Raw genomic sequence first — 19,507 nt, forward strand, 5'->3', positions numbered from 1 at the left:
AAAAAAATGATAAAAGCTTTAATATAAATAAAACTATTGTTTTAATAACAACAAACACGCCATATATATTCTGTATACATAAATTTGTAAGGATTATCTCACTTTAAAATTTGAATTAAATTATCTAAAGTTTTTTTTTGAAACTGAGTCGAGAACTGTGCGTGTGAATGTGCGAATTTTCACCGATCAGCTGTTAGTTGCGCTACTTGGTAAAATTTACAATGTATGTCACCATGATTCAATTACTAGAGGTTTGTTCTCCAATGATGACAGATCTTTGACACTCCCAAAGTGAAAAATCTGGACGGGTTACTTTTACGAAGTAAGGAAAACGGGGAATAATTCAATCCCCTTCAGCGAAAATTGTAGTAGAAAAGTATCTTTGGTAGTATATTAGTAAAAAAAAAAAGAAATAAATGTAAGGCGCGATAACCTCCAAAGAGATCTAAGGCCGAGCTTCTCTTCCAATTTGCGTCATGCTCCTCTTTGATTTTCCCTACAAATTGGCCCGACGGGACCCATGTTTTATGCCGACTCCGAACGGCATCTGCAAGGCAGATGAGTTTTCACTGAGAGCTTTTCGTGACAGAAATACACTCGAAGTGCTTGCCAAACACTGCCAAGGGAGACCCCGCTTAGAAAAATTTTCTTCTAATTGAAAAACCTTATTTCTAAAATTTTGATGTTGCTTTGCCCGGGGTGCGAACCCAGGGCATACGGTGTGGTAGGCGGAGCACGCTACCATCATACCACGGTGGCCGCCAGTAGTATATTAGTAGTGATAGCAAATTTGTAAACGCCAAAAGTTTTTGGGGAAATAATTCATTTTCTACTAAATATTTCGTGAACTGATAAAGTTATGTTGGTTTTGTCATTCTGTCAGAATTTGTTTGAAGAATGCTTTGCGTTAGAATTTTATTCAAAAATGCACTATCTCAAAATTTGTTTCAAAAACTCCCTATATAAGCATAGGTTCAATGCATTTTGACATAAAAGGGAGTTAATGAAAAGCATTGTGAGGTAAAGCGTTCTTCAATCTAGCTCTAATATATGGCGGTTTTGTGACAAATCCTGAAATGGGAAATTTTTGAAAAATATTTTTAGATAGCACGATTTTGAACAGGCAGCCGACATGGGATGATACTTTATTCAGCAGCCGTAATGAACTGACACAAACAAAAATAAAATAAAATGGCTTAATGTCTTAAAACTTTATATTTCGACCTTGACTTTGAAAGAAGAGTTAAGCTTGTGTGCGGTCCTGCTACACAGGGAGTATTCGCCTTTTTATTCTGAAATTTCGGAGAGCTCTTTTCCGTTAACTATTCATGGAAGTGTTCCGGATGAACCGAAGGTCGACTTCAAATACGCGCGCAAAAATATCGACAGAGGCGTATTGACCTCGATAACAATAATTCGAAGGCTGAAATAAAAATTGTATTTCGTTCAAAAGATATTAACGAAAAACCGAAAAATTACACCGGGTTTTGTTGGCGGCCTTCAGTCGGGCTTATAAAAAATTACCCTGGCCGGTGGGATCAATGAGGTGGAAAGGATGACGAAGGGTAAGTGAAAAGGAGTCAGACGGAGCATAAAGAAAAGGGGACCCGCTGATAGCCGAAATAATCGAGCGGTCCAAGGTAGGGTGGGCTTCCTACGAGGTGTGTGCATCTCTACAGGAAGAGGAGATGGTTGTAACATCCGCCCCGCATCAAGGTGGACAAGGGTTGAGGGCCCCGACCCTTCACACTGAGCTAGCTGGGGGAAATCCACCTTGATTGCGCAAAGAGGCGGACTCACACTAGGTGTACGTTACAATAATTAATAATAACATATTAATTAATAATTGTCCCGTACACCTGTTAGAGTGAATCCGCCCCTTTGCGCAGTCAAGGTGGAATGTCCCCCAGCTAGCTCAGGACGAGGGGCCGCGGCCCTTAACCCTTGTCCACCTTGATGCGGGGCGGATGTGACAATCGTCATTATATTACCTTCAATACACACCCCTCGCAAGAAGCCCTCCCTACATTGGACCGCTCGAGTAATTCGGTTTCAGCAGATCCCCTTTTCCTCTGCTCCAAATGACTCCTCCTACCTACGCTAATGTCTTCTTCCCCCTCCCCAACCGGTTAAATTTAGCAAAGCATTTTAGTTTCTTCTTTCAGTTCAATTTACTTCTAACATATTTATTTAAATTTCTTAAAACTATCCAAGGCTGTAAAAAGGACTTTGGTTCCCAACTAACCACGTATCTTAAATGTACATTGAGTTATTTAAAATGGAATATGTATACCAAGATTTTTACATTACTTACACTATTTATGAGGTGGGATCAAAATTAAAAGCGTGCAAAATGCCTTTGTACACAAAATCTTTTTCAGTGCACAACAACATTTCTACAACCACACGAAAATTGTCAACTTCATCTGCAAATATCTCCGGACAGAGATACAATTTTTCTTTTCCGCCTTCGGATTATTGTTGTCCACCTCTCTCGATATTTTTGGACGCGTATTAACAGTCGACTTCTGTTCTACAGTACATTTCGTTATGGCATCTCCATTATTTACTAATGACATTTTCACGTGAATCGTGACTAGTCCGGTTTTTGACGTTGAACGATGAATTTTGAATTGGTTCAGGTTTCGTATGTTCATAGGTTTACGAAAGTGAACAATTTCTTGGTGTCCGTACTTTTCATAAAACCTATGTTCAGCCACACTAATAGATCGTGGCATAGTTAATAAATTCACAATAAAATTTAAAAAAATGTTCTAAGGAATTATGCAGTTTGGTATTTATCGGGTATTTGTAAACTGATTGCTTCCTATTTCTACTACTAATATTTTTCGAATTGTCAAAAAATTTATCAGTCGAGCAAACCTCTTGTGATTGAATCATGGTATGTCAGCATGCTGCCATCTTGTATCCATTGTAAATTTTACCAAGTAGCGCAACTAGCAGCTGATCGGTGAAAATTCGCACATTCACACGCACAGTTCTCGACTCAGTTTCAAAAAAAAATTTTAGATTATTTAATTCAAATTTTAAAGTGAGATAATCCTTACAAATTTATGTATACAGAATATATATGGCGTGTTTGTTGTTATTAAAACAATAGTTCTATTTATATTAAAGCTTTTATCATTTTTTTTTTTAACTTTGAAAAAACTCCGAACACCATTCCTTCATTATATGACATTCGACTGCCTAGTCCACTGCCTTCCACTCTATTCGCAACATAACCTCTACTTAAGCTGCCAATCTATATAGTAAACAATGCTTGTATCGTTCCGTCATGTGTGCATCCATATGTATGTTTTGCTTTTGTTATCTTTTTCTGAGAAATTTCACATATTCCAAGATTTAATAACGGCATCAGGCATAAAAAGAGATTAATTCGCAAAATAATCGAATTTATCATTTCATTTCAAATTTTCAGTACGATCGCCGAATTTGGTGTAGCTGTTGTTTTATTCGATAAATATTTGGTGAGTTAAAATAGGTACATGATTTTTACTTTGCTTTTGGGAAAATGGTGATTAATTATACATCTATTCGGGGAAACCCACGGAACAGAAACGTACCCTCCATATTTGTTATAATTTTCTTTGTTTTTTTTGTAGAAACAGGCCGCTCTTTCTAATGGCCGAGGAGGAGTCATTTGTTATATTGGGTAGCTGCTCACAGCCCAATTCTTCAAATTCAATGGGAGGGGCAAAACATGGAAAACTGGAATTGCAGCAACAAAATGAACAAATATTGACAAACACAGAAACGGAGCAACCGATATTAATTGACTCGCAATTTGGCTCGCTAACAAATGATACTGCATCGGCAAGTAAAGTCTCGGAATCACCGAAAAGCACCCCGGAACAATCAACTAGTGTTGTGAATGTATGGAAAAAAGGTATTAATTCGAGTACCAATGCATTGGAAGCATCCATGGATATAGAACGATCTATTGGACGTGATCTATGGAAGAGGAGCACAGTTTCAATTGATACAAAAAGTTTGCAACAGGACGACTTGGGTATAGCAGTGGAACGCAGCTCGTCAAACACAGGAGCCATACCCAAAACAACTTCCAAAGAAACCAAAACTGAGGGACAAACTAAAGAAAAAATAACTGCGGAAAATCCATTAGCTGTAAGCTTTATAATGGGGCAAGTACCCGCCGATGCTTTGAAGGTAAGAGAAAATGGGATAAACTTGGTACATTATTATGTAATTAATATGGTGTGATGGTAGCGTGCTCCGCCTACCACACCGTATGCCCTGTGTTCACACCCCGGGCAAAGCAACATCAAAAATTTTAGAAATACAATTTTTCAATTGGAAGATAATTTTTCTAAGCGGGGTCGCCCCTCGGCAGTGTTTGGCAAGCGCTCCGGGTGTATTTCTGCCATGAAAAGCTCTCGGTGAAAACTCATCTGCCTTGCAGATGCCGTTCGGAGTCGGCATAAAACATGTAGGTCCCGTCCGGCCAATTTGTAGGGAAAAATCAAGAGGAGCACGACGCAAATTGGAAGAGAAGCTCGGCCTTAGATCTCTTCGGAGGTTATCGCGCCTTACATTTTTTTTTTTTTTTTTTTTTTTTTGATGAGTACATGTGTGTGCGTGTGAGATAGCTCTTCGTCACCTTCTACTGTTGCTAGCTTTAATGCGGACCAGTGTATAAGAGTGGCTGCTTCATGTTTTTGTTGTGGCGTGATTATTTACTAACAGCCTAGTGATGTCAACATTCGCCACAATATTAAAAAATCTTGTTTAGTGCCTTTGTGATGACATTGCACGATAAATAATAAAATATGGAATGTCTCGAAGTGGCCTATTGTATGCTGGCACTGCAATACAAGTGAGGTCAAATTTCGAACTTTTTCGTTCCATCGATGGGGTCAATCTCTCTTTGTGGGTCATCAAATATTTGACTGACTGACTGTGAAGCAATTTTTCGGCAGTAGACTTTCAATTTTGAAGTACCGCTGAAAATGCCCAGTTAAATCACTGGCGTGCGGAGCAGTGTTTTATACTATACCGTAGAAAAAACCGTAAGTATGTGCAATATTGTGCAGAGAGCTGATGCACGGGCATTCGTCCAATGGTTTTATGCATACTTGGCCATAATTGCCTGCTGTTGTTGTTGTTGTAGCAGTGCTTCGCCCCACCTAATATGTGCGACCGATCACAAATTGTCATCAATATCCTCAAACGGGAGTCCAAGGAAACTTGCTGTTTCAACAGGGTGGATCATAATGAAAGGGGTGTTAGATCCGTTGGTTCCACATTACAATTAAAGAGATGGTTGGTGTCATGTGGGGACACATTGCAAGCGGGGCATACATTTTGTATGTCGGGGTTGATTCGTGATAGGTAAATTGCTTCTAATAATTGCCTACCAAATCCATCCATTTGATTATGCATATTTGCAGCCCCCTATTGCAATCAAATATCGTTACTAGCTCTACTCGGGAAAAAAGGTTGTCAGCATTCCCATATATTTTCAGGAGATGCTTCTGCCCCCATAACATTAATTTAAACTGTTTGATCAATAATTTTGTTGTTATTTTGTTTCTTATATTTCAGGCCAGTATTGTATCACAATTTCCAAGCGTCTCACTAGAAGATTGCGAGAACCTGAAAACAGTTTTCAGTGACTATCTTAAAATGAAAGGTACGTTGATTGGACATAAATATGTTTATTGAAGGCATCTAGTTAAAAGACAGTTTTAAGTATTAAAAAGTTGCTCTGAGCGGATTCATTGTTTTCTTTTTTGTTGGTTGATTGTAAATCCAGCAAATTTGTTGTTGATTGTAAATCCATCCAAATTTTCAAAATGCTGTGAGTAAATAATTTATGGAAAGCAATCGCTCCCCCAACCTTGCATATACTTGAAATATCTGACGCTAGATCTACCAACAGCAACCTAAGATTAATGAGTAACTAGAGAAAAACAATTAAAATAGAGAATACGTTCGACGTTTTTAGACATCCCTTTTAATTGTCCATACCAAAGCTAACTAGATTTAAGCACGAAAGATGTGGACCCAAGCGCGGGGTTATCAAGTGTAGAAAGTTACTCTTATTATTAAAAATAGAGAACTTTAGACTCTTGGAGGGTATTCTGACTAGACAAGAGTATGACCGTCCTAAACATATTCTTTTCCGGCAGATGCAGCAAAACCATTTCTCAGAACCGGGGTCAGGAGACGGACCCGGATTGGAACAAGAGAATATGGAGCTGCTGGAAGGATGACAATTTGTGGGAGGGACCCAACAAATTAGATGGGGTTACACTGAAATGACAGTCCTTGGTCGGGAAAAATCCCGAGTCGCTCCGGTACATAGAACCGACTGCCTTTGCTTTTGGCTTTGAAATTAGGCCTAGTTATTTATAGTTCGCCAGGCTAACTCAAGATCTCGAAGCAGCAAGTGGCAGAGGCACTGGTTTTGGATAGGGGTTTTCAGTTTGGTTTTAACAAACATCTGATGAAATGCTCAAATATCGGCCACATGTTTTAACCCAACCTAACATATTTCAACTTTCATTTCTTTCAAGATCTAATCATACAAGTAAATGGCAAAATGAATACTTGGCTTGAAAAGAAGAGCATCATGCACTCCCTTGAACTGGAAAATCGACAAAAGCTGCAGGAATGTCAAGAGCAAATAGCGGCCGTAAGTTTATAGAGAGAACATTTTTATTTATTCAAGTACATATATAACTTATTGCAACTCATGTCTTCAGTTACGTAATGAAAATTTGAAATTAAAATGCGAAATGGATGCAAAAATAAACGAATTAACCGAACAATTAAGCGAAAAAACAGCTTTAATCCTTAAAATGCGAACACAAATTGAAAAATTGGAAGCACAACAATTGGTGAGTAAAAAATAAAACATTGTATATTTTTAAACGGTTTTATTTTGGTTATAAATAAACATGATTTACATTACTTTAAAGACCTTATACATGACCTTAGCTAAAGCAGCACAGATTCGCTTAAAATGCCAAACCGTCAAAAGAGTTAGATAGTCCAAATTCCAAGAAATTTAAGTGGTTGTGTAGCGCAACCTTTTCAGGTTGCCAGCGCAATATATAGCTTCTCCAAACGCAATTGTCAACCTCACCTTCGAGCGGCGAATCCCGTTGCACTAACAGACGAGGTTCTGGCGACCCCAAGTTCCATGAAGGTAGGGAGGGAGGGATGGCCTGAAGGTTTAATGTGGCCATATAAATCGTTCCCGAGATGGTCGGGTCGGGATAGCACCTTAATGGTGCTGTGTTACCGGAGCATGCCGGATCTGTATCCGGCAAAGGACCATTACATCGATAACACTCCCCAAAGCCTTCGGGGAGTAACCTTATCGCAACAACGACAACAATAATTCGCTTGAGACTAACATAAAAGCCAACCCGAAGTCTTTTTGGGTTTTTGTTAACTCAAAACGAAAATATAATGGTATTCCGAAATCAATGGAGTTTGGAGGCAAAGTTGCTTCCTCAACTCAGGAAGCATGTGAGCTCTTTGCCGACTTCTTCGGGCCGGTATTTAACAGGTTCCGGAAGTTAGTACGTCATGTGGGAGTCTGTGCCATAGTGGAGTCTGTAAATATTGGTCAGTTCACGGTTACAGAGGAAGAAGTCCTGGAGTCCCTTATGAACCTTGATGTATCTAAGGGAGCTGGATACGATCTTCTGCCACCTTTGTTCTTAAAGAATTGTGCGGTTTCACTCTATCCGCCTCTTACTAAAATCATTAACAAGTCCCTTGAATGTGGTAATTTCCTTGACGAATGGAAAGTGGCATTATTATCGCCAATTTATAAGTCGGGTCCTCGAAACAAGGTAGACAACTATCGACCCATTGCTAAGCTATCCATCATCCCAAAGCTGCTGGACAAAATTGTAAATGATCAGCTATTTGCAGTTTTTAAAAACTATATTGTCCCTCAACAGCGTGGTTTTTATCCAGGGAGATCCATCAGCACAAATCTCACAATATTTGTTAATTTTGTGGTTAATGCGATTGAGGACGGCGAACAAGTGGACACTCTGTACACTGATTTCGTAAAAGCTTTCGACAGTCTCAATCATAATCTTTTACTTAATAAACTCGAGAAACTCGGAATCCACGCTCTAAGTTGGCTTGAGTCGTATCTCCAAAACAGGAAATTAATAGTAAAGATTGGCAGCAATCTTTCCAAGCCTATAATCGTTACATCAGGAGTACCACAAGGTAGTCATCTGGGCCCTTTACTTTTTTCTTTATTTATAAATGACATCTGCCAATGTTTTAAATTTTGTAGTTGCTTGATGTACGCTGATGATCTAAAACTTTATTACAGAGTTAAACACATTAGCGACTGCATAGAGCTACAGCAAGGCATCTTGGAATTGATAAAATGGTGTAATAGTGACGGTCTTTTCTTGAACTTCTCCAAGTGTAATATTATCACATTCACTCGGAGAAACGCATGCATAATGAACAGCTATTACTTTAACGATAGCGACTCATTCAATCGTACAAATACTGTTACGGATTTAGGAGTATACTTAGACTCGAAGCTTAGATTCGACTTTCATAGGGAGTACATAATCAGTGCTGCCAATTCAAAACTCGGCTTTCTCAAACGTAATTCCAAAGACTTTTTTGATCCGCTAACGCTGAAAAGTCTTTACATTAGCCTTGTAAGATCCATTTTGGAATATGCCTGCATCATTTGGGACTCAGACTCTGTCACACATTCCAGCCGGTTAGAAAGAGATCAAAGGAGATTCACTAAATTCGCCCTTCGACGAATGTTCACTTTTGAATCGATGCCATCTTATGAACTAAGATGTAGAATTTTAAATATTCAGTGCCTTAATATTCGAAGGAAAATTTGTGGTATTTTCTTTATCAAAGACATTTACGACAACAAAATCGATTCTCCGGAACTACTTTTTCTTCTCCCCTTCTATGCACCTGAAAGGTGTCTAAGGGACAAATACATTTTCTACGTTCAAAAGCGTAGAACGAATTTTGGAAATAATGAACCTATTCACAGAATGATCTCCTTATGTAACTCTGTTTGCAATCATGCCGATTTTAACTCATGTAAAGAACGTTTTAAAGCTGATGTTATTGATTACTTTCTTTTCAATTAATATGTTCCAGTATTCCTATTAATATATAAATGTTTGTACATGTGTATTTATTTAAGCCGTAGCGAATTTTTTACAAAAATTTTTGTTATAATGTCATTGTTGTTGTTGTTGTAGCGATTAGTTACTCCCCGAAGGCTTTGGGGAGTGTTATCGATGTGATGGTCCTTTGTCAGATACAGATCCGATACGCTCCGGTAACACAACACCATTAAGGTGCTGGCCCGACCATCTCGGGAACGATTTATATGGCCACATTAAACCTTCAGGCCATCCCTCCCTCCCCACCCCCAAGTTCCATGAGGAGCTTGGGGTCGCCAGAGCCTCGTCTGTTAGTGAAACGGGATTCGCCGCTCGAAGGTGAGGTTGACAATTGGGTTGGAGAAGCTATATATTACGCTACACAACCCCTTGAATCCCATAATGTCATTGTATTTATAAATTGTTACCATATATTTTTCTATTTCGATAATTTTTGTTTAAGTTGTTACATATCTGTGAGGACTATGTCCGGTAGATAATAAATAAATAAACAAGTCCAAAAACACACAGCTTTTGTCTATACTGATCACGATTTTTAAATATTATAAGCCTGAGATTATGTTAGGGCTTCGCCCTATGGCAGCAGTTCTAACAGGAGAGTTTTCGCAAATAATATTTGACAACTTAAAACCATTTTTCAATTACCGTCTGAGCCCTTTTCAAGAAAAAAAAAAATGATGTGATATCACTCTTGAGCTTCATTTCAGTGTCTCATGCTCGATTGTCAGAATGTGCCAAAATTCGCCCCCGGTAATATATTGCCAAATGCACTCTCGCCTTATTTCGAATTTCTGTTAGCCAAGGTTTTTTTTTTTTTTTTTTTTTATACACCATGTCTTTCGGCGGCCACCGTGATGTGATGGTAGCGTGCTCCGCCTACCACACCGTATGCCCTGTGTTCACACCCCGGGCAAAGCAACATCAAAATTTTAGAAATAAGGTTTTTCAATTAGAAGAAAATTTTTCTAAGCGGGGTCGCCCCTCGGCAGTGTTTGGCAAGCGCTCCGGATGTATTTCTGCCATGAAAAGCTCTCAGTGAAAACACATCTGCCTCGCAGATGCCGTTCGGGGTCGGCATAAAACACGTAGGTCCCGTCCGGCCAATTTCTAGGGAAAATCAAGAGGAGCACCACGCAAATTGGAAGAGAAGCTCGGCCTTAGATCTCTTCGGAGGTTATCGCGCATTAAATTTTATTTTTTTTATTTATGTCTTTCGATAGTGAGTTTTTCACATGAACTTTTAAGATGTGCTGCGGGAGGTCATAGTATAATAGTAATTCTAGGTACTTGATAGTAATTATATAATCTAGCAATAACTATTTTTAAATTTACATCTCTTTCAGGCTTCATCTAAGGTTGTTGCCCAAACTGATAAAGAAGACAAAGATTTCCGAGATAAAGCCGGTTTCATAGCACGTTTCGAACATGAACGCATAGTCAAGAATTTCGAACGCAATATGTCACAATTATTAGCAGAAAAGTTACAAGTCTCAGATATAGTAAGGAATAATTTTACTTTCTATATATTAGGTCGGTTGAATGTTTGTCCGTTTTTCATACAAATCTTGCAATCGATTTTTAAGTGGCTTCTCATTGAGCTCCAAACGTGAAACTTTACACATAGGTTAGAATACCGTGACAATGCAACAAAAGGAAAAAAGTCCGTTAGGTGGCGCACGGCCCGAAATAATTAGATAAGAATTTGAAAATTTTCAAACCATCTTTTAAGTAACTTCTCGATGAGCTAGAGACTTGAAATTTCAAACTTAATTCAGAGGTCAATGGCAGCCGATGACACGATACAAAAAGATTCGCGCATGGGATGAGATATTTAGAAAAATCGTAAGAATCGGAAATTTTTGGGATTGATTTTAATGTAAGTTCTCATTGAGCTACAACTGTAAAACTTCACAGATAGGATAAGACGCCAAAAAATTTAAGAAAAGGAGAAAAAATTTCCGTTAGGTGGCGCACGGATCGAAATATTTAGATTAGAATTTGGTGTTTGAGATCGATTGTAGAGAAACTTCTAATTGAGCTACAAACATGAAACCGCAGAGACAGGTAAAGACACTGTGACAAAGGAACAAAAGGAGAAACAAATTCCGTTAGGTGGCGCACGGATCGAAAAAATTAGATAATAATTTGGAAATTTTAAACCGGTTTTTAAGTAACTTCTCGATGAGCTAGAGGCTAAAAATTTAGAGCTTAATTCAGAGGTCGATGACAATACAAAAAGTTTCGCTAGGGGGCGCACGGACTGAGATATTTAGAACAATCAAACGGACCGGTGGGTATTTTGGGATTGATTTTTATGTAAGTTCTCATTGGGCTACAAGCGTAAAACTTAACCAGATAAGTTAATACTCCGACAAAATGTAATAAAAAGAAGAGAATAAAAATAAAAAAGAGAAGATAATAATAAATTTTGACATAGAAATTGCAAAAATATTTATGCGAAGTAAAATATAAAGGTGGAGTGCAATTGATTGACTAATAATATCTCCTTTCCTACCAACCTTCCAATCCAAGTAATGTGTGCTCCACTTTTATATTTTTACTTCTCATAAATATTTGTGCAATTTCTATGTCAAAGTTTGAAAATCAAAGTTTAGCAAGAATATGTCTTTATATAAGGAGACATTTTTCGCTGATTTTTGTCCATTTATATAAAGGAAGTGCCTAAATTTTTTTTTATTTTATTTTTATTTTTTATTTTATTTTTTTGTTAACAAATAGAAATATTTTTTCTTATCTCTCAACACACAGCAAAAGCAATACTCCGATGAAATAAATTGCCTTAAATCAAATTTAAAAGCTTCAGAAGAGCTAGTTTATCAATTACAAACCGATATTGCTGTACTCCAATCTACTGATGCAGAAAGGACAGCACAATTTGTTATATATACAACACAACGCGATCAAATGAGTGAAGAAATTGGCGTTTTACGTCAACAGGTGGACGTTTATACTCGTGATTTTCAATTAGAACGTACTGCACGTGAAGAAATGGCTGGTGAGAAAGCGCAACTTTTGGAAGATTTGCGTGCATTGCAACGGGTTAATCAAAAATTAACTGAACAAGTGGCCAATCATGAGGAACGTTTAGCATCAATTGCAGCATCCCAACAGCAGCAACAACAAGGAAATAGTCTATCAGCTGCTGGTGCAGAAGTAAGTGGTTTTTTGAAAGGGTAAACAGGCGCACCAGTACCCGGATACCTAGCGTATCCCTTAACTTTGACTTCACCTTAATAATAGTTACAGAAAATAGTTATATTCTTTATAAAGTGGAAATATTTCTTAATAATATGGCAGAGGTTAGAGCGGTTCGGAACTTTCGTTGTTCTTATCCGTCCAAATTTCCTCAGTTTCGTTATTGTGACACCAGGCCAGGTTTAAGTATGAGCTCCGATAAGGTGATCTGGCTATATTTGATTGAGCTTTTTTTAATTTGTTGGTGGCCAACTGTCATATTACTGATAGTGGAGATTCTACTCTTCATGAGGATGGGGAAACTCCGGTTTTGAAGGTACCAGCTAAATACTGTGATTACCAATCCGTATATTTATACTGCGCAAGCCCTGGCTTAGATTTAACAATCACATCCTGGGCGAAAGCCGAGAAAGATCATTCCTGTCATATCTAAGCGAAGAAGGCTGATCTGCTTGTTATTTTTTACAATTCCTTGACCGTGAGTCGTTTGATACATCACATACAGTCTCTTAGGTAGTTGCTTAACATATTTTGCAAATATTGCGATACCTTAAAATGTTGGCTATATACCAACTTGCTGAGTAAAAATTGTAACTTACATTGTGACCAGTAAGTCTCTCGTTCTTGCTTGGTGACCGCTGTCTAAGCTTTTCTACTACGTCTATCATTTCTGCTTTAAATTCGATTGAGGAAACCCTGTGTGAAACTGTACTTCCTGTTGTGTTAACAGTGCTTTTAATACATTATTTCCTCATCCTTCATGCTTTATTGAAGGGAATGCCCACTCATCAACAACAACAAAGATGTCCATCCATATAAATGTTATTTTTCCGACAGAGATAACCACTGTTTTCCGCATACATGGGGGTTAACGGAACAACTTCATAAGCACTGTGATGTGATCCGGCACCTACCAACACAGCCGTCTGATCCAGACAAGCATAAGAAGGCTCTAGGCTAAATCCACACAGAATCGGTAAACGCCTTTGCAAGGTCGCCCCCGGTAAACCCTGTTATCAATATACAATATCCCACTCTGGCAGAAAAAGAGAGGACACTACCAAGGGAGACACGACTCACCCTCAGGATCTACATTTTGGCGAACATGCAAGCGAAATTGTACTTAAAATTCAGAGCCGTAATAAAATCCGCAACCGAACTTCGATCTGTGTTCTGTAACGGGTTAAACTCTTACCTATCCAGAATCAACTCCGACATACAAAATGTATGTTCTGCTTGCAATTGTGGGGGGACACATAACACCAACCATCTCTTTAATTGCAATTTGGGCTTTGATGACTATTTGTGAGAGACCGTATCCATGGAATGTTAACACAACAACAAGAACAATTTTATTTCAATAAGACCTAGTTTACATATACCGAGATTCTCTTCATTTTTATACTCAGCATGCTTTGCGCACAGAGTATATTAACTGATTGGATAACGGTTGGTCGTACAGGTATAAAGGAATCGAGATAGATATAGACTTCCATATATCAAAATCATCAGTGTGGAAAAAAAATTTGATTGAGCCATGTCCGTCCGTCCGTCTGTTAACACGATAACTAAAAATATTGAGATATCTTCACCAAATTTGGTACGCGAGCTTATCTGGTATTGAAAATGAGCGAAATCGGATGATAACCACGCCCACTTTTTATATATATAACATTTTGGAAAACACAAAATCGAAAACACGAATCGAAATGGATTGGTGTTTGAATATCTCGATTCCGACCAGACTTGGTCGATTTGAAAAGTTTTACCTCTGAGCAGTCGGAATCGAAAATAATTAGCCTATTAAGCATAGATAATCACATTATTTTTCCACAAATAAGTTTTATTAAATTAATCATTTTATTTGGAAGATTTATAACAACTTTTTGCTACACTATTTGTTTATTTAGTGTACCAAATCTTAATTTGAAAATTCCTATCAAAAATTTTCCAAGCTAAACAAAGCGATTCTGGTCGAAAGGAAACCGACGTGTTCTCAATTTCGATTGATAGATTTTTGGGATTTTTATGCACAATTGCACGTCTTCTTGCTTCTGCATTTCCGAAAACCATTGGTGCTGGCATTTTGTTCAAATTTTTGCACAATTTTAATTTAACCAAAACCAAAATAAATAAAAACAGTTGTTTCGCTTGATTATCGACTCGAAATGAAAACGATTAGAAATCGACTTCGAATCGATTTGTTTCAATCGGAATTGAGAACACCAAATAGAAATCGACTCGGAATCAGCCTCGTTTTGCTTTTCAAAACGAGTCGGAATTCAGAACAGGCCTGAATAATACACCTAGAATGTCGAAATTTGACGTGTGGACTGATATTGAGACTCTTGATGAATATGTGAAAAAAAAGTTTAAAATAATGGGCGTGGCACCGCCCATTTGTGATAAAATCAATTTTACAAATTATTAATCATAAATCAAAAATCGTTAAACCTATCGTAACAAAATTCGGCAGAGTGGTTGCCTTTACTATAAGGAATGCTTTGAAGAAAAATTAACGAAATCGGTTAAGGACCACGCCCACTTTTATAGAAGCAATTTTTAAAAGAGTCGTGGACGAATAAAATAAGCTATATCTTTGCAAAAAAGAGCTTTATATCAATGGTATTTCATTTCCCAAGTGTATTTATAACAATAAATAGGAAAAACTTAAAATTTAAAAAAATGGGCGTGGCACCGCCCCTTTTATGACTAAGCAATTTGCTATGTTTCGGGAGCCATAAATCGAAGAAAAGTTAACGGATCGTAATAAAAATGGGTACACATTTTTTCCTTATAGCAGAAAATATTTCTAGTAAAAGTGGACGGGATCGGTTAAAGACCACGGTAACTTAGATATAAAACAAATTTAAAAGGGTCGCAGACTAGAATAATAAGCTATAACTTAGCAAAAAATAGTTTTGAATCAAATTTTATTGTAAGAGGAAATGGGGAGAAATTTTTTTTAAACGGGCGGTGCCACGTGTTATGTAGAAAAGTAATTTATCTGAAATGAAAGGTGCAATTGAAGCTCACGCTAAGTATATAATGTTCCGTTACACCCGAACTTAGACACCTTTACTTGTTGTACTTCACTCCTAATCGGTAGTTAAAAAACTAGATATTTCTCATATAACTTTTCCCTTCGATAATCGGTAATTATGAACGAATTTTAGAGACTCTGACTTTTTTCATAGAAAAAATACAATTGGAATCACGAAATAAAAAAAAAAAAACTTGAAAACTTTACAGATTATAGTTTAACTCCTAACGGTGGAACATATGTAAACGCGTAGATCATCTATTGAGGATTTATTGTAGATTAGTGCATGTCGTCTTAGTCAATAAATGCTTCTTTCGCTTATTTTTTTAAATGCTCCCGGTATATTGTGTTAGTCTAACCGGCATATCAAAACAGCTCTTCAAACTCAGCCACTAATTCTTAGGCTATGGACTCTATTTAACTAAAACTTTGGTAGTATACATAGATAACATAAAGCATTGCATAGGGTCAGGATGCTAGTGCGTTTACCCTATATTTGATCTGTTATACAAATGATAAATTTGTCATATACTTCCAGCAGAACACACCGACTATACAAACGGCTACGGGACACATATGCCCAATTTGCTCGAACACTTGCAGTTCCTTAACTGCTTTGCAAGAGCATGTTAATCAGTGTTTGGATAAAAATGTTCATACATAAACCATTTTCATATATAATTAATGGACTACGTTTTTTCTCTTGTTTTGATTTGCTCTTTTCTAGAGCGTAATATAAACCAATCTATATTTTTATGTATCTACAAGCTAACAAACATATACGTACATATGTGTATTAATAAACGCATATGACTAAGCTATTAAAATATACCGAATTGTTTATTGTAATAAAAAATTGTTTTTTTAAAACACTGGAATAAGCAACTATTTTTGAATTTTTCTTTAAGAAATATACCGAAATCCGTTGGAAAGTAAAAATTATTTACTCACACACTTACTTTATTGGCGCTTAGGCATTTAAGCGTTTATAGCCGTCCAACAAGGCGCGCCAGTCGCTTCTTCGCATTGCTAACTGGCGCCGATTTGTAACAGCAAGGGAACTTAAATCGTTTTCCACCTGCTGATCTTTTACATTCCAGTAATTAGCACAACGGAGATACTAGCACGACTATCTCAGCAACGATTTTTTGTGACAACGTTGTACCTTTTATCAAAAATTTTCTTACTACCTTTATATTAAGGGTAACGTTTTACAAGACGGTGCACCACCTAATATTTATCGAAAATTATCAAAGGTGGTATCAAAAGACGCGTCTCGACCTCCGTTTTTAGAATTCGAAAGCGAAAATTTTAATTTTTATTTCTGTCAAAAGATATAAGCAAAAAATCGGTTGAAGTTTTTATGTGGTTGTTGTTTTTTGGCAGATTTGTTGTACACAAACACAAACTAATGCAGAAAGGCGTTCTGCGCGCATTTAGTTTTGACCCACAAACCGGTGTCGGACCCACCCAGGGTAATTTTTTCTAAGCGCGGCCGAAGGCCGCCAACGCAGAAAGGTGTTCTATGCAAAAAACTATGGATCGGGCCACATATTTCGGACACTCTAGGGGCCCTTTTACGGTTTTTTGTACATAACTTTCGACAGAAATAAAATTTTTGATTTCCGCTTTCGGATTCTTAAAACTGAGGCCGAGACCCGTCTCTTGATACCACCTTTAATAATATTCGATAAAAAGTAGGTGGTGGTGCACCGTCTTGTAAAACCTTACCATATTAAGTCCCTTTCATGTTTGTCCCCCCATTTCCATAAGAATTTTTGACCCACGGAAAAGTCTTTTTCGGTAACTTCCCGTTGAGCTAGATACTTGATACTTAGAACATAGTTCTAAACGAAAATGTATAGAATGCGTTATTATAAATACATCTGATAAAAAAAAACAACGACTACCTTGAGAAAACATCGAGTAATTTGCTTTGGCAACAACAAAAGTATCGAGTGACGCCTCTTGACAATATATACTCTTTGGAAGCGCCTAGAAGATGCGAAGGTTGAAATCAAACAGTATAAAAGGCGGCAATTGTAGAGGCACTGGAATTCAGTTTGATTTGAGTTGTCAAGCAGTTGGATTTAAGACGCTATCTGGCGATCAATAGTATAGTTATTTATTGTGAAGTACTTTAATAAAGGCCATTTTGCTTTATTGAATAGTGGAGTTATTTATTCAACAGTTTAGTGATTCGAACCTTAGTAGAAGATTTGAAATAAACGGAATTGCAGTAAATTCGTTACAATTGGTGTCAGAAGAGGAATTGTTGAATAAATTCCAGAGGATAACAAGGACATGGCAAAGTTCAGTGAATTGAAGATCCAGCAACTAAAGAAGGAGTTGGAGAGCCGTGGATTGAATACAAGCGGCGTTAAACTCGAACTTCAGGCACGACTACGAGAGGCAATGGAAGCAGAAGGAATTGATGTGGACGAGTATGTCTTTTATCCTGATGGGGACGAGACAACAACAAAAATTGAAGAGAAAAATGAAACACCGCAGACAATGGCGAACACAGACCTGAACATGATATTGGAAATGTCATCACAAATATCTACCAACATGTCATCACAATTGGAATCACAGGAGACACGTATAACATCCAAGATGGAAACTCAACTGGAAGAAAAAAAAGACATATATAGCATCCCAACTGGAATCACAGGAGGCACGTATTTCAGAAATGACGTCGCAAGTATCATCTCAACTGGAAAACCAAAAGACATATATGGTATCTCAATTGGAAGCGCAAGAGGCACGTATATCTGAAATGTCGGCAGAAAATGTGGAACAGGTATCATCAAAACTGGAAGTGCAGGATGCAAAAATGGCTCAATTTCAGGCAGAAGTAGATGATTTAAAAGGTCGTATGGAGCAGTTACAACTAAATCGCCCAGCTGTTTCAGCAAGCAATCCAAAGGTAAAAACACCATCCTTTGACGGTTCTGTTCCTTTCCAGGTCTTTAAGCTACAGTTTGAGGAGACCGCAGTAGTGAACAACTGGAATGCTGAAGATAAAGTTGCAGCTCTATTCGTAGCATTGAAGGGGCCAGCAGCCGAAATCCTACAGACGATTCCCGAAGGAGAGCGAAACAACTATGAAGCATTGCTGACTGCTGTCGAGAGACATTATGGAAGCGAGCAGAGAAAACAGATATACCAAATTGAGTTGCAAAATCGTCACCAAAAAGCTAATGAGACTTTGCAGGAGTTTGCGTCGGATGTTGAAAGGCTGGCACATTTAGCGAATGCGGACGCACCCGTGGAATACACTGAAAGGGTAAAGATTCAGAGCTTTATAAATGGCATACGGGACATCGAAACAAAGCGAGCTACATACGCAAACCCAAAGCCAACATTCGCAGAAACGGTTTCACAAGCTCTGATTCAGGAAACAGCGTCGCTTCTGTGTAAGTCAGTTTTCAAAGCACGCCGTGTGGTAGTAGACAGGCCAGAGTGCGTAGACGCAATATTGGAGGCGCTGAAAGGATCGCAAAAGCGGAGTGAAAAAGTTACCAAATGCTTCAAATGTGGGAAGTCCGGTCACATTGCACGTCATTGCGATCTTGGTCCTAATAGTTCCAACAATGGGGGTGGCCGTAAACGCAAAGTTGGAGGAAATGAGCAAGAGCGTGTCGGATGTAAAGAACGAAAACTTGCCCTGGCAATTGAATGTCCCGTGATATCTGTGTCGCAAATTGGAAGGAATTCAAGCAGTCTTACCGTCAGAGGGAATGTGGATGGCAAGGAGCGTGTACTGACTGTAGATACGGACGTATTTCATTCCTTGATCCGATCTGACTTGGTCCACAGGAGAGTAAAACCGTTACCTGGAGCGAGGTTGCGTACGGTCACTGGCGAGTATAACCAAGTCCAGGGAGAAGTGATCTGTGAAGTCTTAATTGGGAAGGTCATGGTTTTACACAAATTCGTTGTGGCGGAGATTGTTGATGAAGTTATATTGGGAGTGAATTTCTTGGTTGACCATGACATCAAGATCGATATGCAGAGAAGGGTGATGCATTATGAGAACCAAGATGTGCCACTT

The 19,507-nt window shown here is 38.0% G+C and overlaps 1 protein-coding gene across 3 annotated transcripts; it reads left to right on the top strand.

Annotated features, from left to right (window-relative positions):
- Window positions 1–3,307: 3,307 nt before the first annotated feature.
- On the top strand, window positions 3,308–16,335 carry key (NF-kappa-B essential modulator kenny). Of its 3 annotated transcripts, none has more exons than XM_067775897.1 (8): window positions 3,308–3,491; window positions 3,633–4,191; window positions 5,587–5,674; window positions 6,561–6,679; window positions 6,750–6,884; window positions 10,535–10,690; window positions 11,961–12,365; window positions 15,989–16,335. In XM_067775897.1, the coding sequence occupies exons 2-8, from the start codon at window positions 3,646–3,648 to the stop codon at window positions 16,112–16,114; spliced, it is 1,575 nt and encodes a 524-aa protein (XP_067631998.1). In that variant the 5' UTR covers window positions 3,308–3,491; window positions 3,633–3,645; the 3' UTR covers window positions 16,115–16,335. The 3 variants fall into 3 exon arrangements, with proteins under 3 accessions (XP_067631998.1, XP_067631997.1, XP_067631999.1); XM_067775896.1 differs by having other exon boundaries at window positions 3,309–3,491; window positions 3,627–4,191; XM_067775898.1 differs by having other exon boundaries at window positions 3,309–3,491; window positions 3,627–4,191; window positions 15,992–16,335.
- Window positions 16,336–19,507: the final 3,172 nt, after the last annotated feature.

This window comes from Eurosta solidaginis, chromosome 3, assembly GCF_040869045.1.
Source record: "Eurosta solidaginis isolate ZX-2024a chromosome 3, ASM4086904v1, whole genome shotgun sequence".
NCBI classification, from domain to species: Eukaryota; Metazoa; Arthropoda; class Insecta; order Diptera; family Tephritidae; genus Eurosta; species Eurosta solidaginis.